At 36.9% G+C, this 26,042-nt stretch overlaps 1 protein-coding gene across 3 annotated transcripts in view; it reads right to left on the reverse strand.

The window, feature by feature from the left end:
- Positions 1-26,042, reverse strand: part of Suclg2 (succinate-CoA ligase GDP-forming subunit beta) — a 373,391-nt gene that overhangs the window by 309,154 nt on the left and 38,195 nt on the right. For all 3 annotated transcript variants that reach the window (XM_087182000.1, XM_087182001.1, XM_087181999.1), the window contains exon 2: positions 14,962-15,103. In XM_087182000.1, the coding sequence (XP_087038126.1) occupies positions 14,962-15,103 (142 nt within the window). The remainder of the gene's footprint in view (positions 1-14,961; positions 15,104-26,042) is intronic.

A 26,042-nucleotide genomic window follows, 5' to 3' on the forward strand; every position in this document is an offset into this window, starting at 1 on the left:
ATTTTGCTTTTTTTCATAGACTTTTAAAAAAATATTTTCTTTATTAATATCTACTTATATTACATTGAAATAAAAATATTTTTAAAATAATGAGCATAGTCTTTTGATAATCAGAAGATTTATGAATTTAAAGTTTCTTTTAAAAGGCAAACATATCCACAGAGGGGTCATAAGGAATTAGCCCCTATGCCATTTACCCCAGAAAAATTTTTCCTGCATTTTCAACCCCATACTGCACCCTCCAGACTTTCAGAACTACCAAATCACAAAATGAAGTGAGTCAAAGACTCAGAGAAAAATAAATCATGGAGAATTCTGGGAAAATGAGAACATATGCTAACATGACTTTCCTATCCATTTGGAATGAGGTAGCTTTAGAAAACAAGTTATGTATTAACTCTACTAATGACACACTACTAAGGATACACAATAATGGGCACAAATAAATCTGGCAATATTAGAAACTACTCCTTATAGGAAAGGATCTTTCTTTAGTTTAAAAGAGGATTATATAAGATAATACTCATAAAACACTCAGCAAGATGCCAGATAGACAATAAGGGCTTAAAGGTTAAGTGATACCACTATTATTTTTATTGCTTAAAAGCATAACATACTTTTTGTCATAAAGTCACAGAAACATGGGTGTGTCAAACCCAATATATTTTTCAGAATATTTCCATTGATGAATTATTAATTTTAATTTTATGAGTTCTATTATATTAAACTATGAGTGCTTAAGAGGAAAAAGATCACAAAAATAAAGTATTGCATTTTTAACATTTGAGCGTTTATAAAAAAGCATCAAAATTTTCAACATCAACTTTTTTGGTGTACGAAGTCTAAAAAAGAACAGAAATAAGCTGCTATGTGAACTGCAATGAAAATATCAATAGCACTCTAAAAAAAAATTAATCTTTACTTCAATGATCACACCTACGGCAGTCTTCACACATAACAACAGCACATTCCATATGCATATATTGCCTATACTGACATCCATCACATGTGTTTTGCTTTCCTGGCCTTTTTGTAGGACATAGTTGACATCTCGCTGGTCTTACCGTTTTGTCAGGAGGTTCTTATTATATTATACAATGTGTAGTTAATAGGAACATAAAATATCAATAAAATAAAGTATTAAATTTTTAATATGTATTATACATTTAGAATAAACATCAACATTTTCACATTAGCTGTGTACTTGCTTACAAAACCTAAAAGATTATACCATAAATAAAAACCTATGTGAACTAAATAAATTCCTATATGAACTACAACGAAAATACCAATAGCACTCTACAAAAAAAATTCTTTACTTCAAATATAAATCCTAATAAGAAAATATCAATAAAATAAAATATCAAGCATGTAATGAGTGCTTAGAATATATGTCAACATTTTCATATCAGTCAGGTACTTGCTTACAAAACTTGAAAGATAATATCATAAATAAAAACCTAGGCCAGGGATTTAGCTCAATGGTTCTGCCGCCTGCACTGCAAGTACAAGGACCCGAGTTCGATCCCCGGTACCACCAAAAAAAAAAAAAAATGGAGAAGTGTTTAGGATTAAAAAAAAAAAAAACACCTCGTGAATTGCAATGTAAACACACAAACAAAAGTCTACCACAGAAATAATCTTTCTTTCAACTGGCACACCCAAGGCAGTCTTCACATGTGACAACTGCATGTTCCATGAACACATCTCGCTTACAGTAACAGTACATGTACTTGGGCCGGGGATTTAGCTTAGTGGTTCCGGCACCTGCCTTGTAAGCACAAGGTCCCAAGTTCAATCCCCGGTACCAAAAAAAAAAAAAAAAAACCAAACCTCACAGCAATAGTACATATACTTAGCTTTCCTTTCACATGTGGCAGGCCATTCTTCTCATCTCTCTTCTTGTTTTGTCAGGAGGTTCCTACTACATTATACAACATGCACTTAGGAAAATAAGGCATCAAAATAAAATATCGAAAATGTAATGAGTGCTTAGAATAGACACCAATATTTTTACATCAGCTGTTTACTTGCTTACAAAACCTAAGAGATAATATCATACATAAAAACCTATGTGAACTGCAATATAAATACAAAAATCTACCACAGAAATAATCTTTGCTTCAACTGTCACACCCAAGGCAGTCTTCACACATGACAACTGCATGTTCCATGCACATATCTTGCTTACACTAAGAACACATGTGCTTAGCTTTCCTTTTCTAAGTCGTAAGCCATTCTTGTCACCTCTCTTCCTGTTTTGTCAGGAGGTTTCTACTATGTTGTACAATGTGCACTTAGCACAGAAATCAGATATCAACAAAATATCAAATACGTAACAAGTGCTTAGAACAGACGCCAACATTTTCACATCTTTTACTTGCTTACAAAACCTAAACCATAACATCAGATATAAAAACCTATGTGAACTACAATGAAAATACCAATAGAACTCTACAACAAAAATAATCTTTGCTTCAATTTTCACACCCAAGGCAGTCTTCATATATAAAATTGCATGTTCCACACACAAGTATTGCTTACATGAATAGCATGCATGTTTTGTTTTCCTGTCCTTTCTTGTTGGGCACAGTTGACATTTTTTTTGGTTTTCTTATTGTCAGAGTAGGTCTTTGGAATGCTGTGCCTGCTTGTTCACCTGTCAGTTCACCAGTGTGCTCCACAATTTTTTTTGTATAGTTCCCTGGGCAGAAAAAATATTTTGCCAGTAAGAAATTTTCTCCATGATATTTGCACTTTTTATTTTCCTTGTAAACTATCAAACTATTTATGCCATACATGTTTAGGATTGAGTAAAATACAACTATTGGCCAATGCTTTGTGCTTCAAGTGACATCACAGTTGCTGTATAACTCATCAACAACATCTACTCCACCTCTGCTTTTGTGGTAGAAAGTTTCCATGTCAGGCTTCCATTTTGTCAAGGTTTTCTTAACAATATTTCCATCATGGTGTAATGTTGATATCAGCAGTACTTGTTTGGTATTTTTTGCCATATATGAGGCCAATGTAAATCTTTCTGAAACCCAAACATTTTACTATACAATTCTGTTTTGAAATTGCAATATTTCATTTGGCATTTCTGCTTCATTGTTGCTTACAGTTCCTGCACTGGTTAACTTATGCTGTTACCAAATGTAACATCGATTGGAAACTGGTAAACCAATTGTGGAAAGACACATTCCAATTAGTTTGGGAGATGGGAGTAACAAGTCTGTTCACAACATCATTTGGATTATTACTATATGAATAAGGACCCCATGGCTTTCAATTTATAAACTGAAAGAACAATAAGTCTCTGGATCTTTGACCCATCACTTTTCCATTAAGTCTTTAACAACCCTACAATTATGAGAAATCTCTACTAAGTACAGCAGACCAATGAATGCTTCCAGTTCAGTTAGTGAGGTGTTATAATAAATACATTTTTTTAACATGGCTATTGGTGCATAAAGAACATTTCACTTATATGTCAGTCTTTGTGTACTTCACAACATTTTGTAGCATTTCATCTTTTACAATTTCCAACACTGAATGGTAGTGCTGGCATTCTGTCCAACACATTTGACCCCTGCCAAGACCCTCACTTTATTTTCAGCCCTTTTTCTAACACTAGATTATTCCATTTGGTTGTGTAACCATTTTTGCAACATTTCAACTAATCAAATATGGACTCACATTCTTGTGTTCTTTTGTCATCTGAATGAAAGAGGTCTGCACTCCTGGTGTCTGTATCAGTTAATTCTTATTCCATTTCACTGTCACAGAAACTCTGGCTCACAAGCCAACATCAAAGTCATCATCATCATCACCATCATCATACACCCACACCACTCTTCTATTATGAAAAGATGTATTTTACCATAATGGATCACTTCATCATCCATGCATGAGTAATTGGATGATTCACTTTTTACCTCCTCCAAAACTTGCAAATCTAGTTTTTCAAGTGCCATTGTACTGAATTGGGCTACTTCTATCAGAAAAATCAAAAGAAAACTTTTAAAAAACAATCCTAGGGCTGGGAATGTAGCTCAGTGGCATAGCACCTGCCTGGCACACACGAGACCCTGAGTTCAATTCCTAGTACAAAAAAAAGAAAAGCAAAGAAAACAAATCCTAGAGTGGTATGCATGTATTACACCCTCTGTGATGCTCAGGAAAACATACACAAAACGTGTTAGACAGAGAATCATGTGGGTATAAATCCTGGTTTGACAGTTTTCCACACAAACATACACCTTGCCATCCATTGTACTAAGTGGGTAAACACAAAGATTCCTTCCTGTATCTCATAAGGAAAGGTACTAAGATGAAGAGCCAGCTAATATTAAGCTAAAGTAAAAATTTACAGTAGAAAAGTAAAGGATGTGTTTGTAGAATCCATCATTATACTCTTCAAGTAATCTGAGGAGAAGAAATCCTTGTTTTAATTCACTCCCAAAATTGAGGGTGAAGCACTGACTTTCAAAGCACTATTCTCATCTGTTTCTAATGAAACTATGAAAAGAAGCTACTTAACATGTCTGGGAAGCCTGGTTGCCCACAATCTGCCTGGAGTTGTCCCCCTACTCTGCAGCTCTCCTGCTGCTTCTTTTCAGAACAGCAGTGAAAATATGTTCTAGCACAGAGAAATTTTAAGAAGACCAGAGAAGTCCAGTGATATCTGCAGACGCAGGAAAAAGAAAAAAGAATATTTTATGAAAGGAGGATCTCTTTGCAAAAATAGAGGTAGCAGGAAATGTTATTGAAAGATACAACCTGTTAAATGAAACCTCTTTATAAATACAGTTAGAGCAAACCATTAATTTCAATTCCAGTATTGCTTCAAGGAGCATATGCAAGTAAATATTAGCAAGTGGAAATTTTCTGCATAACAATAATACACACACTCTAGTTGCTCCACCATGGGTTCTATGATAAGTACTGAACTCTCTATCTGGATAAGTCAAGGTTCTTAGCAGCAAGCAACAAAAAGTAACTATACCTAAAATAAGAATGAATTAAATCACAGAAAAGTTACTGGTAAGCTCACAAAACCCCCATAAAGGCCAGACAATCTGGCTCAGAAAATGAAAATAAACCAAAAGGACCAACAGCAGTCAGAACATAATCAATTCCACCACAGGAGCCATCTGTCTGGTGAGGACATCACTGCCATTCCTAGAAAGCAGACCCCTGCTTCAACCCTGGTGGAACACATATGCCATTACCCGAGCAGCATCTCTGTATTTACTGACTCCTGATTCAAAGTAATGGGCACCTGGCAAAATGAAGATTTACTTCACAGAAATTCAAAGTCATCCTTGCCTGTCATCATATGACAAAAAATGGCCATCATCTCAACATAAACACTATAACATCTTTTTGCAAGAGCCTAACTACATAATGTCACATGACCATATCAGCACATAACCTCAAGGAGGCTGGCAATGTATTTAACTGCCTCCAGGATTAATAGTTCATGTCAGTCACCACTGAACTGGCAGCAGTTCCCTTTTTACATAAAGTACAATTCCTTAATAGTGTAAGTAATTCACTAGGTTTTAGGACATGATTATGTAAAATGAAAAGAATAAGTTATCACATTGATAAATGGAAACATGTTATAGCTGAAAGCCAAGACAGTCAAGCTCAATAAAAGCTCCTTATCTCCATTTTAGGGTACATATCATTAGCTTACAGAAGATTAATTTCTCCATTCACATTTCAATTTTCTTTCCTGGGTGGCAAAAAGTAAAATTGTAGCATTTTTGAAATGCATTTTTCCCTGCTTAATGAAATCTTGAGAGTTTCCTGTCTACAAGAAGGAAATAATTAGTAAATTCTCAAGATTCCAAAAACTGAAAGGTAGTGATCTGAGATAAGTTTCATGTGTTTATAAGGAAATAGTCTTTCAAGGCATTCCTTTGAAATTACAGAGACACAATCCTCCTTTTATCTTTAAAGAGAACTGAAACTGCAATATAAAGATTAGTGATTCAACCAGGCACCACAGCACCACTCCCAGCACAGAGGAGGACAGTTCGCAGGCCTCCATAGCACTGCTCCTAGCGCAGAAGAAGTAAGCCTTGAGGGCAGCAGCACCGCCCCCACCCCCACCCTGCCACAATCTCACCCCGCCCATCCAAATGAGAAGACACATAAAGAAGCCTCAAAACCAGACTTCCGGATCACCTAAAGCAACCCCAAAGGGAATCAAGAGGCAACATTGATAGTCAACTACCTGGACTTCCTGAACTGGCAAAAAAGAGGATCTGGAAAAAATGAAACCAGAAATAATTTCTCGGATAACAGCACAGACTGTGCCCATAGTGCAAGACGTGATTAAGAAATCAGGAGAGGACACAGATGAAAAAAATAGAGGAGCTGAGGAACATGATGGAATCCCAACATAGGAAACAAATGGAATCCATAAAACAGGTACAAACAGATTTCCAGGAGATTAAAAACTCCATTGAAAGTTTACACAGCAGAATGAGCCAATGTGAGGACAGAATTTCAGATATAGAAGATAAGATTACAATTAGTGACCACAAAAGGAAAATTTCTTTAAAATAGGAAGGGAACATGAGAAATTAATCCAGCACCTGCTAGATGATGCAAAGAAGAATAACATAAGACTGATGAGAGTCAATGAAGAAACACGAGAGAGTGCAAATGACATAAAAATACTGTTCACAGAAGTGATGGCAGAAAACTTCCAAAGCAGAGGAAAAGAACTTGACACACAGACAAGTGAGGCATATAGAACTCCAACTAGCCTTGATCAAAAAAAACCTACACATAGGCATATAATAGCTAAGATTCCAGGAACACAACAGAAGAACAAAATTCTACAAGCACATACAAAGGAAAGCCCATCAGAATCACAGCAGACTTCTAAACACAAGCTCTCAAGGTAAAAGAGCTTAGAGTGACAAATTCCAAGCCCTAAAGGAAAACAGCCACCAACCCAGACTGATGTACCCCTCAAAACTATCTTTCAAAATTGAAGGAGAAATAAGATACTTTCATGACAAAGAGCACCTTAGGAACTTCATGAATACCAAACCAGTACTCCAAAAAATTTCAGACAATATCCTAGAAAAAGACAATAAGGATCATGAGCCCAGGAAGCCCAGCAGAATGAATCCATCAGGCATGACAAAAAATTAAAAGCAAGGGAGGAGAAAAGAAAGACTGGCAGAATGGGTCAAGAAGCAAGATCTAACGATATGCTGGATACAAGAAACACACAATTCAAAAAGAAACGCATAGACTGAAAGTTAAAGGGTGGAAAACATGCGATGGGAACCCGAAAAAAAGCAGGAGTAGCTATCGTCTTTGCAGACCAAGTGGATTTCAAACCAACACTGATTAAGAGAGACAAAGAAGGACACTACATCCTTGTAAAGGAAATAATCCAAGAAGAAGAGTTGACAATCATAAATATCTATGCACCAAATGCTAGTGCGCGCAACTATATAAAACAAAAACTAATGGACATGAAAAGTCATATATGCACTAATACAATAGTATTGGGGGAACCTCAATACCTCACTGTCACAAATAGATAGATTAACTACACAAAAAATAAGAAACAAAATTCTAGAACTCAATCAAACTCTTCAACAAATGCACCTAATAGATGTTTACAGAGGGTTCCACCCCATAAAATCAGAATACACATTCTTCTCAGCTGCACATGGGTCATTCTCCAAGAGACCACATACTCACAGAACATGTTTAAGTAAGTGCAAAGGAAATGATGTTATCCGCTGTACACTGTAAGATTATAGTGCAAAGAAACTGGAGGTCAATACTAAAAGAAACCACAAGAATTTCATAAACACATGGAAATTGAACAACACATTCCTGAATAACCAATGGGTCACAGAGGAAAAGAAAGATGAAATCAGACAATTCCTTCAATTAAATGACAATGACAGTACAACATATTGGAATGTATAGGACACAATGAAAGCAGTCTAATGAGGGAAATACATAGCAGTGAATACTTATATTAGGAAAACAGAGCAAGCCAAATGTAACAACCTGGTGGTGAACCTCAAGATCCTAGAAAAAGAAGAGCAAGACAAACCCAAAGCTCATACAAGGGAGGAAATTATAAAGATCAGAGGAGAAATCAGTGCAAAGGAGACTAAGAGAACAATACAAAAAAAAAAAAAATCAATGAAGCCAAGAGTTCGTTCTTCGAAAGAGTAAACAAAATTGACAAACCCTTAGCCAACCTTAACAGGAAAAGGAAAGAAAAGGCCCAAATCCATGCAATTAGGAATGAAAAGGATAAAATTACAATGAACCCATCAGAAATCCAGAGGCTCATCAATACCTACTTTGAGAATCTATACACCAATAAGATGGAAAACACAGAAGAAATGGACAGATTCCTAGATACGTATGAATTACCAAAGTTGAATGAAGAAGACCTAAAAATTCTAAACAACCCAATATCAATCAATGAAATGGAAAACGTAATTAAAAGCTTACCAACTAAGAAAAGCCCAGGTCCTGATGGTTTCACTGTTGAATTCTATGAGACATTTAGAGAGGAATTACTGCCATTACTGTTTAAACTCTTCAGTGAAATTGAAAGGGAAGCAACACTCCTGAATTCATTACTGGAAGCAAGCATTACCTTGATCCCCAAAGCAGAGAAAGACCCAACCGAAAAAGAGAACTATAGGCAAATCTCAGTAATGAACACAGATGCAAAAATCCTTAATAAGATACTGGCAAATAGAATGCAGAAGATCATGAAGATCATACACCATGATCAAGTGGGATCTGTCCCAGGGATGCAGGGAGGTTCAACATATGCAAATCAATCAATGTAATACACTATATCAATAGAGCCAAGGACAAAAACCATATGATCATCTCAATAGATGCAGAAAAAGCATTTGACAAAATCCAACATGCATTTATGATAAAAAACCCTATAAAAAATTGGAATAGATGGTCTCTACCTCAAGCTGATAAAAGCCATCTATGAAAAACCAACAACCAGTATCATACTAAATGGGCAAAAACTGAAATCCTTTACACTAAAAGCAGGAACAAGACAAGGATGTCCACTATCACCACTCCTGTTCAATATAGTCTTGGAAACATTACCAACAGCAATTAGGCAAGAGAAAGAAATAAAAGGAATAAAGATAGGAAATGAAGAAGTCAAATTGTCATTATTTGCACGACATGATATTCTATATAGACCCCAAGAACTCCAGCAACAGTCTTCTAGACTTAATAACCAAATTCAGTAAAGGAGCTGGATACAAGGTCAACACACAAAAATCAATAGCTTTCCTCTACAGGAACAACAGATTTACTGAGAGAGAAATAAGCCAAACAATTCCTTTCACAATAGCATCTAAAAAACTGAAATATCTAGGAATCACCCTCACAAAAGAAATCAAAGACCTCTTCTCTGAAAACTATAACACTGAAAAGAGAGACTGAAGATGATATCTGAAAATGGAAAGACATTCCTTGCTCCTGAGTAGGAAGAATCAACATAGTGAAAATGGCCGTACTTCCAAAACTGCTACATAGATTCAATGCAATCCCAATTGAAATCCCAGCAGCATACTTCATGGACCTTGAGAAAGCAATCCAAAAATTCATTTGAAACAAGAACAGACCCAGAATAGCAAAAGCAATTTTAGGTTACAGAGACATGGCAGGGTGTATTACAACCCCAACTTGAAATTATACTACAAGGCTACTGTGATAAAAACAGCATGGTACTGGCAAAGAAACAGACCTCAGGACTAGTGGAACAGATTAGAAGATGCAAAAACAACTCCAGACACACTCAACCACCTCATCCTTGACAAAGGAGCCAAACACCCTCACTGGAGGAAAGATAGCCTCTTTAATAAATGGTGCTCGAAAAATTGGGTTTCAAATTGCCAAAGAGTAAAACTAAACCTATATCTCTCAGCATGCACTAACCTAAATTCAAAATGGATTAAATATCTAAACATTAAAACAGAAATGCTGAACCAGCTGGAACAGAGGTTAGATAGAACTCTTGAAGACAATGGTGTAGGAAAAGATTTTATGAACAAAACCTCAGTTGCCTGTGAACACAAACAACCAACAAGTGGGATCTCTTATTAAAAAGCTTCTGCACAGCAAGAGAAACCACCAGCTGTGTGAAGAGACAACCCACAATGTGGGAAAAAAGTTTCACCAGCTGTTCCTCAGACAAAGGTCTACTATCTAGAATCTATAAAGAACTTAAAAGTATCAGACCTCCCAAATTTAAAGACCCAATCCGAAAATGGGCATCTGAAATGAACAGACATTACTCAAAGAAGTAGAAATAGCCAATAAACATATGAAAAAATATTCAACATCACTGATCCTTCGAAAGACGGAAATGAAAACAAGACTGAGATTCCACCTCACACCAGAAAGAATGGGTGCTATCATGAAATTAACCAATAACAAATGCTGGTGGGGCTGTGGGGAAAGAGGAACACTGCTCCACTGCTGGTGGGAGTGTAGACTCCTGCAACCACTGTGGAAATCAGTGTGGAGATACCTCAAAGAACTAGGACTGGAAGTCCGATTTGACCCAGCTATTCCCCTGCTGGGTATCTTCCCTCAACGAATTAAAAGTTATACCACAGTGATATATGTGCACCCATTTTCATAGCAGCACAGTTTGTAATAGCTAAAACTTGGAAACAGAGCAAATGCCCATCAATGGAAAATTGGATAAAGAAAATGTTGGGGTTTTTTACCTAGAGTACTACTCAGCCATGAAAAACGAGAAATTAGAGATTTATAGCTAAATGGATGCACATTGAGGTGATACTCTTAAGTGAAATAAATAGGACACCCATGTGTAATTACCAAATAATTTCTCTAGTGTGAGAAACTGAAAATATAAATAAGGACTAAAAGGTATACTAGATAATGTGAAATAGGAAGAAAAGGGGTAAAGGGGAAGGGGAAGTGGAAGGAGTAGGAGAAAGGAAAGAAGGGAATGGAATTAATATGAGAAAATGGAAAAATGGAAACAAAGTCTTTGTAAATGGGTAGGGATGGAGGGGTTGAAGGGAAGGCAGGGGAAAGGGGAAAAAATAAGGACCAAGAGAGATTATGTGAAGGGGCAAATTTCCAATGATGAATGTCATTATATTGTATACCTAAAATGTACCAATAAAATTAAATTTTTAAAAAAGGTTAGTGATTCACACAGTAGGTGTTCTGTAAATATCTGCTGATTGTATTTAATAATTTTAATCCATAAGAGAAAAGTACCTTATTAATAAGCCTCCTAAAATAATTGCATGCAAGGGAAATAATTCCTTCCTTAAAGCCTGATAACATAAAGTGGCCCTTATAAGCTGCTCCAGAAGTGAATATATTCCACATATTAAAATCTTCATTCACCAAATCAAATTTACTCTTTCAATCAGATATGTCTATTTTCAGTGAAAGAAAATTAGGATCTCTCTCAACATCTTATCATTATGAACTGTATTTCAGGAAAAAAAAGCTTTGCACAACCCATTTAAAAAAAAAAATGTTCAAATTAACAAGCTTTCCATAACTACACAGCAAAGATTTCTATTGCCCAAAGAGATACAACACAATGAATCATTAAGAAAACATCTGCAGATTAGTTTCTAAAAATTGTACCACAGAATCTGGTGCATCTAGTTTTAATCGAATCTTCTAGTTTTATTAATATGCATTTTCAATATTAAAAATGCTGACCTACACAAAACAGTCTCCCAAGAATATCATCATCAAGTTAGCAAAGAGGAAAACGATGGAGAAGAAATTAAATCTAATCTGGCTAGGATCAAATCCCATCTCTGCTGATTATTAGCTCTACAACTTTGCCAAGTATTTTAACCTTATCTTGCCTGTTTCCTTGTCTATAAAACAACAATGTCTATTAATAACAACAGGATCTGGCAACGGACTGAATATAATAGGCATAGAGGCTTAAGAGATGATTAGGAGCTATCTCTACTAAGTAAGTAGATGAGGAGAGAGAAACCGAAGAGGAGGTCTGGGCTAACCAAGAAATGATAAATTCCACTTGGACAAGGACAGCCAAAGACAGAAATAGTCAACAGGCAATGAGGAATGTGGGTTCAGACACAAAGAAAGAGACTTATGAGAAAATCTACATAGAGCTTACACAGGAAATCATAGGGATGGCAAAAAACATTCACTTTCAAAATATTTCATAAGATGTCATTTTATTTCAAAACACATCAAGATATGAAAAAGTACAAAGGTAAATCAGATTTCAATCATTTAAAATATGAACTCTTTTAATACATGATTGACACAATACTGATCATCCTATGTCTCTGATGTGTCTGTGAATTTGAATCATGATAATAATCAACCACCTGGAAACAGAAGTTCCTGATGATGATGATACAAATATAATCTTATATAATACTTAATGCACATTAGGCATATTAATATCCTATATAATTTCCATTTATAATATCATAATTATAGGGTAGACAACACTTTCAGAATAATCAGGAAGATGTACATATGTCATTCAGCTTTAATCGACCTCAAATCTGTTGGGTAAAATTCCATTTGTGCTCTTCGTTCTTGTCAATCTTGTAGTGACAGGAACATAAACACTGTGAAGTTCTGCCAGCTCCTTCTTGCTTTGCTCTCTCTAAGCGATCACAGGAACAGTGATGCACACACTTCCTTTTATATTTACTAACTATTCATTTCATTTCTTTCTACAATTGGTAGCATCTCCTTTTCCAATGCTATAAATTTCCTCTTAGATCAAAACTATTCAACAACAGAAACCAAAAGACAACTTCTAACAACAAAACTACTATTGAATACAGGAAAGATTACTCATTCATTCACCAAACAAGGTGTCTAGATCTGTTTTCTAAATTTCTGTTTAACTCTGAGCAGGATAACAGAAAAGCCCCCACTGATTACACTCCTAAAGGGATGTCACAGGTGTACATAGGTGAAAGTGCATTTGTATACACACACACACACACACACACACACACACACACCCTGCTTCATTCTTAAATCTTTCATTCACTTTATTTATTTTTTTGGTACCGGGGATCGAACTTGGGTCCTTGCACTTGCGAGGCAGGTGGTGGAACCACTGAGCTAAATCCCCAGCCCCCTACTTTAAACTCTCAATCTCTGTATCATTTTCAATTTCTTTTATCCAGTTTGAATTTCTTGAAACGACCTCTCAAGAACAAAAATCAGCTGTTTAAAAAGTTTCTTTGTATTGTGTCATTTTAATTTCCTTTATCTAAATTTGCTTGTTGTCAGTCCCCCTACCTTGCTCCAGCCCCAGGATATATATGCCACATCACTGCTAATTCCTCTAGAACAAAAACTATTTTAAAATCATAGAGCATAACCCCAACCATGAAATGATGCTGTAATTTTTTTAAAATAAACCAATAACTAGGAAGCTAATTAGTTCAGTAAGTCCACATCTCCATGGAAATCTAAAGGATACATCATCTCAGAGGTGCTATCCTTAAGCCAGTAGAACTGCAAGAGCACTCAGCTGGCTTTTAGAATTCCCTTAAAAGGGTCTCTTAGGCCTGGAATACTAGGGCTTTGCTGCATTTAAGAAAATGAAGGGGAAAATGAGATCCAAGACCAACTCGAACTTTACATTTCTTTGCCCTCATTCCCCAATTCCCAAACCATGGGAGTATAAAACAAAAATGATCCCTTCTTGTACAAAGGTTGGAATAACTACCCTGGACTGGGTATACTGCCACAGTTCACTTCCCTAGATTCAGTAATGTCACTGGAGTTTCACCATAAAAACTCATTTTGATAGTTTTTAAAAATGAAACAAATTTTCAATTTTTTAAAATATAAGCTGTTCACCTCTACATTTATCATCTGAAAACTACAAATGACTACAAATCCTCTATTCTTTATTCCTGGTAGGAAATAACTGCTCTCCAAGGCTGCAGAAAAGGGATGCAAATGCAAATGCAAATCCTTCTGTGGCCCAGACCTACACCATCCAATACTGCAGTCACTTGCCATCAGTGATTCCTGAGCACCTCCAATGTGACTAGTAAGAAATAAGATGTGTTACAGATGCAAAATACTAACCAGCTTTGTGAAGATAGCAACAAAAATATGTCCTATTGATAACACATAAAATGTATTATTAGTCACTTTACCTATTTCTTTTTGTTCTTCTCAGTATGATTATTAGAAATTTTAAAAAAATGTTTGTGACTCATATTCTACTTCTATTGGACACTGATGGTCCAGGCTGACAATTAAAAAAGCAGAGAGTAAGCTTAATTCTTAATGTCTCGGTCCATATCTAGGGCTATTAATTACAATTTCTTCTATCACAATGTAAGTTTCCTTGAAAGAGGCACAACAGCACTGGGAGAGAAACACTATTAGCCTGGGTCCATAGATAAGAAAAGAAGCGCCATACACAAAGTTACAGATCTGGTAATCGAAGGAAAAAAAAAAAAACCAGTGAACCAAAAGCATTTTGACTTTAAAATACATGTCCTTCTTCTTGCTCTCCTCTAGTCACAGGAACTCCTCTCAGCTTCTGAGCGGCTTAAGAAAGGATGTCAATCACCATGCCTGACCTGCCCCAGTGGGATTCTCTATACCCTTCGCTCCTATTTCTCACAGCCACTAAACAGAGCCAAAAAAAGTGGGTAAATGGAGACTGAAAACTCAGAGGCACCACCATGGAGAGAAATCCATGCACTGCTATCTCATGTGAAAGAAGTGACTTTCCTATTTGGGTTTTTTTGCATATTCAAAGTTCTCCCCTAAATCTGTCCTTACTGGTATAATCCCCCAAAAAAGATCCAAACTACAGTACTGGGAAACCACTACCTATGAATTCACTCATTGGAGGGAGCATATTTCACCTGTTATGAATTAGCTTACTTAGTCTCTTAGCAGCCTCCAGAGCTTCATTTGCAGTGTTTGCTACAAAGAATCTTTGAACTCTCACTCCATTGTCAGACATCAGTTTCTTGCTCTGGTATTCCTGCAAGTTGAGCCATCTTCTGGAGGTGCACTGAACTGCCTAGGGAAATTGAGGGAGAGAGATACAATAAGAATTAGTAACAGGAAAAATAATAGTCATTTTGTATGGCCAGTCTTACAGGCACCATCAAATAGAAATTAGCAACACAGTTTAGAGACACAAAAGAAAAAATATATCTATGCGAATTTTTCATGCAAGTGTTCAAAACAACCACATACACAAATAGATGCAATTTTTTAAAAATGGTGAAGATGGACTGAGATTTATAATCTAGTTAACAGGAACATACCCATGCAAGTTTCTTTCTTCTGATATTGTACAATTATATAAGATGGCAATGCAAGGGGAAGCTGGGCAAAGAATACATGGATTGTTTTGCAACTTTCTGTGAGTCTGTAAGTATTTATAAATTAAGTTATTTTTAAAAGCCCTGTGGTGGTGAACCTATGGCATGCATGCTGCAGCGGGTTGTCTGTTATCACTGAAAGCTCTAAAAGGTTCACCATCACTCCCCTATCTATAGCCTATGCCTCTCTTGCACTCACCACTCAGACTCCAGTCAAAGTACATATTATTTTTTTTTTAATAATGTATTTTCTGCTACTAACAGTCCAGTATTGGCTCATCAACATAATTTTAATTATTTATTTATTTATTTATTTGGTATTGGGGATCAAACTCGGGACCTTGCGCTTGCGAGGCAGGCACCGGCACCACTGAGCTAAATCCCCAGCCATATTATTTCTTTAATAATTGCATGCGCATCACTAACCATTATAAAGTACCTCAGGAATTTTTCTTTTCTTTCCTTTTTTTGGTACTGAGGATTGAACCTAGGGCCTCCTGCACATGAGCAACTCTCTACCACTGAGCCACATCCCCAGCCTTTTAAATTTTATTTTGAATCAGGGTCTTGCTAAATTGCCCAACCTGGCCCCAAACCCACAGTTCTTCTGCCTCGACTTACTGAGCACCTGAGGTTACACTCAGGTGCCACCACATCTGGCTCAGGAAAACGTTTTTAACTTTCAAGGTCAATGGGCCACAAACTAGTTCATTTCTTTAGTTTTTGATGGAGCCTAGATATAGTCATTTTGAGTTTAGTAAGATTATCTCTTTAATGTACCAATGCTGAGTATAATAACATGATACTCTATTAATTAGACTAATTCCTACATAACAACAAGTGCATTACAATAGTCTTGCTTAGGTTTCAAGTTGAAATGGTTTTACAATATGCACTATCAGTTTATAATGGATATTGAAAGAATACAGCCAAAACACAGAATAATAAACAGGTAAATTCCAGTTCCAATAGTATAGCATTCCTTATCAGATCTATAAACCTTATTTTTAAATGAAAAAAATCAGAGGAAAAATGAATACACTTAGCTACACTTGTTTCCAGGAACTTCCAAGAAGTTGGAAGATCATTATCATTAAAGCAAACTGAAAAAACAAAAAATCAATCACAAGACTGAATCTCAAGACTTGCAGAATGTGAAAATCCCATGATACAGGCTCTAGAAGCTTCTGTCCTGGCCTTGGGAGATGCCCAAGGTACTATCACGCTGACCACCCTGGCACTGAGGTCTCAAAGTTTAGTATCTTGAAGCATTAGCTTTCAGAACCTCCAAGGTATCTTTAAAATGTCATTTGCTTGGGTCGGGATGTAGCTCAGTGGCGCTGTACCTGCTTGGCAAGTGAAAGGTCCTGAGTTTGATAGCATCAAAAAAAAAAAAAAAAGTTGTTTTCTTCTGGACTCTCCAAGCTATTAATGTACTAATGAGCTCTTTTTGACAAGAGGAATTCAAAGAGGCTCCAGAACCCTACAACTAGAACCATACAACTACTCTCTACTCAAGGGCAGAGTGTATCACAGTGTGCTGCACACTTTTTTGTATCTTTAAGAATTAAGAGTACAGTGGTACTTGGCATATAGAAAATACTAAATAAAATACTAGTTAACCAAATGAATAAACCCTGACTTTTGTCCCCTGATGCAAACCATTCTTCATTCCTCAAAAATAACCACCTTCAAAAATAGAAAAATATGAATTAGTCCTTAAGATCTAAACTAGTCATGACTTATGCATATTTGTAAAAAATTCAAATCTTGGGCCAGGGATTTAGCTCAGTGGTCCTACCACCTGCCTTGTAAGTGCAAGGTCCCTAGTTCGATCCCTGGTACCAAAAAAAAAATTTCAAATCTTGACATGATCAAGGCTAAATATACCTCTTCTGGTCCTTCTAAATATGGGTAATAATGTTTCTAATAATGAAGTTGACTATAATTCTTTAGAAATAAACAATGCTGGGATAAAAACAAGCTGCCAGGAAAGCAATGCTCACATCATTTACCATATATTACTTCTAAACTATATAGTATGATAGTCCTACTTTTAAATGTTTAAGTTCTTAATGAAACATTAGAAAAACACAAAATTTCATAAATGAACACTCACTCTTCATAGCCTCTTCATAGCCTGCCATGTAACAGTGCAAGAAAAATACAAGTTTAAGGTATTTAGTAAAACTGTATTGAAAGAATACATTAAATGTTACATATGTGCCATTCTCTGGGACCACTTTTAAAAAGCAAATGGGAAGGATCAATAGATTAAGCCTGTTGTTGAACCAATTTAAAGCCATTAACCAAAGAAAAAAATAGTTTGAAAAGCAAATTTGAGAGACACTAAAAACAGCCACAATGTGATCGTGGTCAATTCCTTTTCATTAGAGCACTCCCAGTATTAATTTTAGACATGTTAATGCAATCTGCTGCAAACTAAATGCAATTGATCTAGCGACCAGCTTCATACATATAATACATATTGACTGTTTCTATACTGACTCAAATGAAAAAGTCGGCTTAAAGTCCATTGTTCTTAAATTGAAAACCAAGACAATGAGTATACTTCCAAAACCAGTGCTGAAAATCCAAACTTCACAAACTTCACAATTACTTCACAAAGTAATTTTCTTGTACTATCATCATGTATTGGTGCTCAAGCCACAACTTGGAAGAATGGGGTCTCTGATGAGGTCTAAAGTTCATTATATCAACTCCACTTATTGAGAATTTATGTTAAGTCCAGAGAGGAACTATTTAAATTTACTTTTGCACTTTCAAGAGAGGGAAAAATAGATGTAACAAAATCTGCTATGCAAACGGATGCTGGAAATGTAACTAAATATAAACTGCTAGATATTAATAATAATAATTTATCTGCTATGAATTGAGCATTTATGTTGTACTAGGCAGTATATTAAGCATTCATGTTATCTAATGGTTAAACAATCATTTAAAGTCAAATTAGTGTCATTAGTGCAAATATTCCCCTAATAGTTAAACAATCATGAAAAATTAAATCTTACTTTCTTACCTGTCATTAGTGCAAATCAACAAATACTCCCAATCTTCCTCTGCCTTAGTTGAAATTAACTGAGGCTATTTAACTAGTTTCTACCAGAAAGTTGTGAGAATACATGACATGACACATCCAGGTGAACATTAAATTACATTCCTCCCATCCTATTCAAGTTCTCTCCCTCCCTCCCTCCCTCCCTCCCTCCCTCTCTCTCTCTCTCTCTCTCTCTCTCTCTCTCTCTCTCTCTCTCTCTCTCTCTCTCTCTCTCTCTCTCTCTCTCTCTCTCTCTCTCTCGACAAAGGGAGTGCCAATATTTAAGATGGCAGATGAGCTATCAGCTAGAAGCCGGGGGCGGGGTGGGGGGGATATAGATACATCCCAGGTGACCCACAAAAAATGTGTAGTAGAAAATAAACTTTTGTGAATTTTTAGCCACTGAGATTCTGGGGGTTTTACTGTTGCAAAACCTAGCCAGTGGCACATTCATGACATTCCCATCAGGCAGCATGGGACAGTCCCAATGGCAGGTAAAAGTCACCCAGTGAGTCAGTCATGCACGTATGCCGTGTTGTGAATGTGTTAAGTCAGTTGGCCAAGATCACAGACTACAGGAAAACAGAGAAGTTCTTTGACAAATGATATCAATCAACTGTCTTAACACTGCCAATGTGTGCATTCTGGCCCTACATTCCTAGAAGCCTCTTGGTGACACAAATTGAGGTTAAGATGAGTAAGATTATGTCCCTGTCTTCCAAAGACCAAAAATCTGCTGGGAATAGAACTTGCATGAAATGTCAGCACAGCACACATAAGGAAAAATGAAACTCCTCCAGGCTGTGGGAGACAGGGAGGTAAAGATATGAGTAGGTGTCATCCTGAGAAACACAAGAATGTTACAAGAAGCTTCTAACTCCTAAGAAGAGCTACCTGTTAAGACCCCAGAACAGTATCTTCATTGTAAGAGAAGCTAGGAACCTCTGAAGGTACCTGTGAACTCTGTGATAAAAGTACTGGAAGACGTTTAAAGGTCAGTGGACTCAGTGCCTTTTGATTGTTCCTGCTAGTTAGTTTCCCCAAAAGGGGGATATGGTCTAAGACTTTCCATAAATTTCTTCAGACTGAAAATAATATTCAACTCTATACATCACTCTGTTTTTTCTTATACAGATGTACCTAAGATAAAGTTTAATTTACAGAATAAAAACATAACAAATAACAAAACAATAATTATAACAATATATTATAGTAAAAATTATTTAAAACATGATTATTTATAGGATTTTCTATTTAGTGGTTTGAAACCAGTTAACTTAAGAAAGTGAAAATAGGTAAGGATCCACCCTAATATTTGCCAACTTGCCCTCAGATCCATTCCCCATGCTTCTTTGCAACCATCTTCTGCCCTGAGACTGGTCAGTGGGAAGAAGATAGCAGAATCTGATGCTGTCTTTCTGACTGGTGTAGCATTTCCAGCAGTGTCTACAACTCTTCTGAAACTCTAGGTCTGTCCATACTGTCCTTCCTTCCATCACTTTGGCTCCCTCCATCTCTCCCACCATGATTCCTGCTTCTTTCAGCGGGCCTAGGCTTTGGTAACATGGCCTTTTTCTTCTCCTAGGATTTACAGAAGATGCCTGCTGTTGTCAATCTGCGCTGCCTCCCCAACCCCTTTGCCTTCCAACAGCTCTAACAACTTTTGCAGCTCACTTTCTTCTCCTAAAAAATCTCACATCTAGTCTATAAAGTGTCCTGATTAGACCATGACTAACAGCATTTCGAGAACCTGAAAGGAAGGGGAACAGTGGTTCCATTTTTAGGAAGGGGACTTTGGGATCCTATGCTACAGAAGTTCCCCAATAATGTCTTTCACACAGTTGGATTCCAAGGTATAAAATTTCCACTGCGATCCAACTTCCCCATCTTATAATCAGAAACCTTAACAGGGGAAACGGCTTGCCTGAGGCTCCTATAAGGAGACAAAGACAGACTGAAACCTGGACAATATCCTGATTTCTGTCCTTTGATAAAGAGTCTGGAAAAGTGGCCATCTTAAGAACTGTGTCATGTTCTCAAAACTAGCCCTGGTGGGTAGGATTAGCTCCCTTTGGATTTGTGCAGCGACCCTTGCCCTTCCCCTGCTGCTTTCTTTGACAGAGCAAGCATTTCTAAGCAAGGAGGGGAAGGGAAAAAATACAACTTGAAAAAAAAGCAACGCATAAAGATTTAAGGGCTTATGGGAATGAAGGAGCAGAGGCAGAAGAAAAAGAATGAAAAATGAGGGAAAAGACAGAGAACCAAGAGATGAAAAGACAATGACTAAGCAGGCAAGAAAACTCAAAGGACAAAATTAGACAGCTACACAGAAAAATAAAAATATGACACGACTGAGAAATAATTCTTCGCCCCATGGTTTTAAAATTAGAGGTGTAAAGACTACAGAAATAGCACCACGGGGGGGGGGGGGATCAATAAAGGGAATATAGGAACAGATGTCATTGAGCCAGGCGCCCCCCGGAGGAGAATCTGTGAACCACATCTCCTGCTTTGCACTGCCTTTCTTCTGCCTACTCTAGACTGAAGTTCCGTCTCACTCTGGAAGGCAGCATAAGGGAGTATCAGGGACAAAATGTATTAAAATTCAAGAAATCAGAAAAATAAACAGGAGAAGACACTGAGCCAAAAGGAACGATGATTCAGCTAGAGAGGGGAAAAGCAGTGGTGGTTTGGTAGTGTTCATGTTGAAGGTGAGGTGAAATATTCTCTCTCACACACTACCCATCCAAATGAAACAGATACAGCTGCCTTCAGGATGACAAAACAGCACTGACACCTATATCCTCTCACGTGGAAAGTCTACTTCTTGGTGTCTATCCAAACAAAACATGTATCAGAGACAGAACCAAGATTCCTCTGTGCGATATTCATAGTAAAAGGTAAAAACTGAAAATCATCCAAATGCCCATCAAATAGCAGGCTGGCTAAATAAACTACATATGGTCTCTGAGTTACAATGGTTCTACTTCACAATTTCTCAACTTTATGATGGTGGAAAAACGCCCTTATAACACCATTTTTCACTTTCAATACAGTAGTCAATAAATTACATGAGATATTTTATAAAACAGATTCTGTGTTTGGTGGATCTGTTCAAATGCAGGCTAATGTAAGTGTTCTGAGTATGTTTAAGGTAAACTACATTAAGCTGTGCTTTTTGATTTATAATTTCAACTTACAATAGGTTTTTAAGGATGTAACCCCACTCTAACTCAAAAAACATATGTATATGAAGCATTTAAAATATCTGTGACAACCCAGTATCCACGTGTTCCACTACATTGCTCAGTTCTCTTGTAGCTAGTGTGACAAAATTTTTAAAGACCCTGCACAACCTTCCAGAGCCTTTTTGGTTGGCTGCAGTGACCTGGAAGCCACGTGTAGAGAAGATAAGATGCCAGGGCCAAAAGTTGCCTGGATTACTGACTTACTACAGGGAGGACAGCCACCTTGGGGTCACTTAACCTAAATTTGCATGAATGAGGAACAAATTCTTGGAAGTAATTTAAACCTGAATATGCGAACACTGATTATTCTCTAAGCACATTACTAAAAGAAATCAGCCTTACTAAAGAAAATCAGCAAGTTACAGAATAACATTTATAATTTAGACACATGTCCACACACAAAGCAATACTCTATCTTCAAAGGTTAGATATATACATAAATACATATATCATAGGTCTAGAGATGATGTTCACCAAACTAATCCAGGAAACATGGGGAGGGCAGGCCAAGGAGGTGGTGAAAAAATTTTTAATCTGTAATTTTTAATTTTTCATTCATTTATTATTCATGAATTTACTTATTATTTTGTAAAATCAAATGCAATCTACTTAAAAATCAGCTTGGGGCTGGGGATTTAGCTCAGTGGTTCCGCTGCCAGTGGTTCCGCTGCCTGCCTCGCAAGCACAAGGACCCGAGTTTGATCCCCAGCACCAAAAAAAAAAAAAATCAGCTTGACAGGAAGTATTTAAACCTAGATTTTCATCCAATGGTGTAGCCTTCAGTCTCTCTTAACTTGTCTGGAAAAAAAAGGGATTGCACCCTTACTTAAATGTAGTAGGGTTCTTTAAATGCAGGACGAAATGGAAGTAGAGAAGCAAAAGCTATGTTTTCTGTTACATATAACTACCACCTCTCATATAAACTCCTGCTGTTAGATATGAAGAGGCTCTTAAACATCATTTCAAGTTCTCAACAGCAGTGATGATAGTGGAATACAAACAAGGAATTAACTGTAAACTCGGAGGGAAATATATTTCCCTCTCATTACAGGCACGTAAGGAAAGCAGATGCTCAGTGGGCTGTAGAAAGCCAAAAGTTAGTACGCGTCTGAGATACTTTAGTTTCTGCCACACTGATCTGTATGCAAATAGCACCTATAAATCTACCTTGGTCACATTACCTAGGAAATATCAGGCCTCAAATAAAAGTGCTGGTGTCAATGAAAAGACAGACATATCTCAATGTGTCTTAGTATGAATGTCATATTGCTTAAAACAGGCTCTGATGAAGAAGCTGTTTTAATTGTGTTGTCCTGTAAAAGAGATTAAGTGGAATACTGACTGTAAGAACATGTTTCTGTTCAGGGCTTAATGTGACGATGCCAGCATGTTAATTTCTCCTGCATATAAAAACATTCTAAGAAGTAGAAAAGCAACCGTGGTGGTTAGAAGCCCAAGCCTATGAAGGGAAAATAAAACATCACACCGAGAAGAAAAAGTGGGACCATGGTACTAACACTACTATTTTTACTCTATATTCAGGATAAAGCTCGGGGTCTTCATTTGGTGTCACCTTTGCAAAGAAATCAATCCTTTTGACTAGAGCTATAGCACTCCTGACCACTTTCCATTTTCAGGTTATCTAAGCTGTAAGCAAATTAATCAACCAATTAATTAGCCCCTGTGGCTAAATTCTTAAACTCCAATAGAGGTACAGAAGGATCCTACCTACCGTATGGACAAGAGAAACGGCAGCTAAAATGAATTTCCTCCTTTATAAAATGAGTAGTACTAAGAGGCTCAGACTCATAGGTTGTTGTGAGGATTAAGTAAGTTAATATATGCAAATCAATTAGAGTTAATGGTGCCCACAATAAGTACAGTGCTCAGAAAAGGTTAGCTATTATTATTTAACGCAGAAATATAATGGAGGAGAAAAAGTGTAGCAAGTAGACACTCTAGCAATCACCAGAATAAAAATCATAGGTGAGAATGTAAATGATGAAAAAGAGAAATGCTCACAGTACCCTGCTGTTCATTTTAAATGCTTCTGAGGAGGCATTTTTAAACACTAATTGTGGAAACCTGATACCTGAGTCACTGACAATCACAAAAAAGAGAACAGTAATTTACAATAGGAAGAACCAGAAAAATCTCACATTAGGTAAGCATCTTAAAATGTGTTACTTGTGCTGAGGAAGTTCACCTTTCATCTCATTTAAATTCGGATTTTTCTATCTCACAGAAGAGGCAGTTTTAAAGTCAAAATAGTTAAGTAACTCATCTAAGGCCACGCTGGTGTTTAAGTGAAAGCTAAGATTTGAATCTAAGTTCCCTGCCTAAAATCCCATGGCCCTTCTATAATTACAACTGATATCTCTTGACAATAAAAAAGGACCTCTAACTACCACAGGCAAAAACTACACTGCCATTTCTAACCTAAAAATACTGTTTTCCATTTTAAAGCATGAAAAATAAAGCAGTTGACAAACTGGGAACAATAATCTTGATGATATGGTACCTGAAAAGACAGTGTCGATGGGATGTGAAATTTGATTAGAATAGATGACTAGGGAAGAAAAGTACTTTAAAGTTTCCTGATCAAGAGTATACATCCTTGAGCTCCTCTTTAAAGGAAATTAGACTAGGACAAGACCAGAGCAGCAGGCCATTTTTTGTTGCACTTACTGTATACCTATGACAGCATCAACCCTCTCAGTCTAAGGCCCACAAGCAATAAGGCAGATAGCATCTGTTTAACAGCATAATAAAAATGATATGTCCAACCATTACAGAACTGAAAGTTGGCTTTTGGATTATTTGGAAATTGGACCACAGAATATTTCCATTTTATAAGTAATTCTTCTTAGGATTCCTTGGTAGTCTTTCACTTTGAAATAGAATCAAACATTAGAGAACATTCCTGAGTACATCAAAATTACAGAAACAGCTGTGCACTTGAACATTACCTCATTTAATTTTCCAACAAAGGTCAACACTAGAAGAAGTCCATTTTACAGAAGAACACAGTAAGACTCAGGAAAGCTAAATGTCTGCTCGGTGTAAAGAGGCTGGTTAGCAGCAGAAACATGTGCTTCAATGAAACTGATGGTAAATTGCCTCCTGGTGCACAAAAGTGGGTCCTCAGCCATGAAACCCACAAGGCTGGGAGGAGAAAGAGGGTCTGGTTTACAGATTTCACTGCAGGAAGGCACACAGCTATAACATATCTGAGGTATGGGGGAAAATTGGGAGCTCTGAATGAAAGAAAGGTTGCTAGATGGGTTTCACCAAGCCAAAAGAATTAAGATTCTCAAAAGTACTGCCTTGTTCGTTTTATCTTGGGTCCAGCAGAAAAGAAATATATACTGTGTGTGCGTATTTGTGTGTGTTGGGGGGGTGGATTTTTTTTAAAGCAGAGAAATGTAAAACTGTGTAGTAAGGACAAATACCCAAAGGAGAGTTTGCTCCCCAACATCATGCTACTGTTCTGCCAGCAGCAAGAAAGGGAGGGAGAAAAATACAGCTGTGATAAACAATAGCATATTAGCACAAAAGCAGAAACAAATGTATAAAAGACTCTAAAAATACTGAGCAACATCCTTTCAAAATGATGCCTACCTGTCCGCCACTGGAAGAGTGTGCTGGTTCCATTATGCCAAAAAAGAAAATTACCTTAATTTTACATTGTGAACAGAAATGGGCATGACTGATTTGTAGATAAAGAAAACAAATTAAGGTTGCATAAACACATACTAGCATTTAACACTGCTATGGTTTCAAGGTCCCCACTGAAAATCACATTGAAGTTTAATTCCTATTGTGAGGTATTAAGAGGTGGGACTAAGCGGGACCTTTAAGAAGTGATTAATTACTAAATGAATTAACCTACTCATGGATTAAGGGATGAGTGGGTTATCTCCAGAGTGAGTCTCTTTAAAAGCCAGTTTCAGTTTGTCTCCCGGATATGCTCCTCTCGCCATATGAAGCCTTGTGCTACCTCAGGTCTCTGCAGAGTTCCCACCCAACAAAAATGTCCGCACCAGCAGAGGTAGTGCCTTGACCTTGAACTTTCCAGCCTCCAGAACAGTAAGAAATAAGTGTCTTTTCTTTATAAATTACCTAGTCTAAGATGTGCTATAGCAACAGAAAACGAAGACAAACTCCTTCTAAGGAAATGAACAGAACCCATACTTTGTTCAGTCTTTTAAACAGTTTCCACTGTGCATCTCTAATGTGGTGGCTATATCTACTAGTAAACACAGACAAGCTCTTGGTCATCACAAAGCCTGTGCTCCATGAGGGGAGGCAGGAAAGAAAGATGTG

This window comes from Heterocephalus glaber, unplaced genomic scaffold (genome assembly GCF_053883595.1).
Source record: "Heterocephalus glaber isolate CG9 unplaced genomic scaffold, H.glaber_assembly_v1.0 deba00001472, whole genome shotgun sequence".
Taxonomy (NCBI): Eukaryota; Metazoa; Chordata; class Mammalia; order Rodentia; family Bathyergidae; genus Heterocephalus; species Heterocephalus glaber.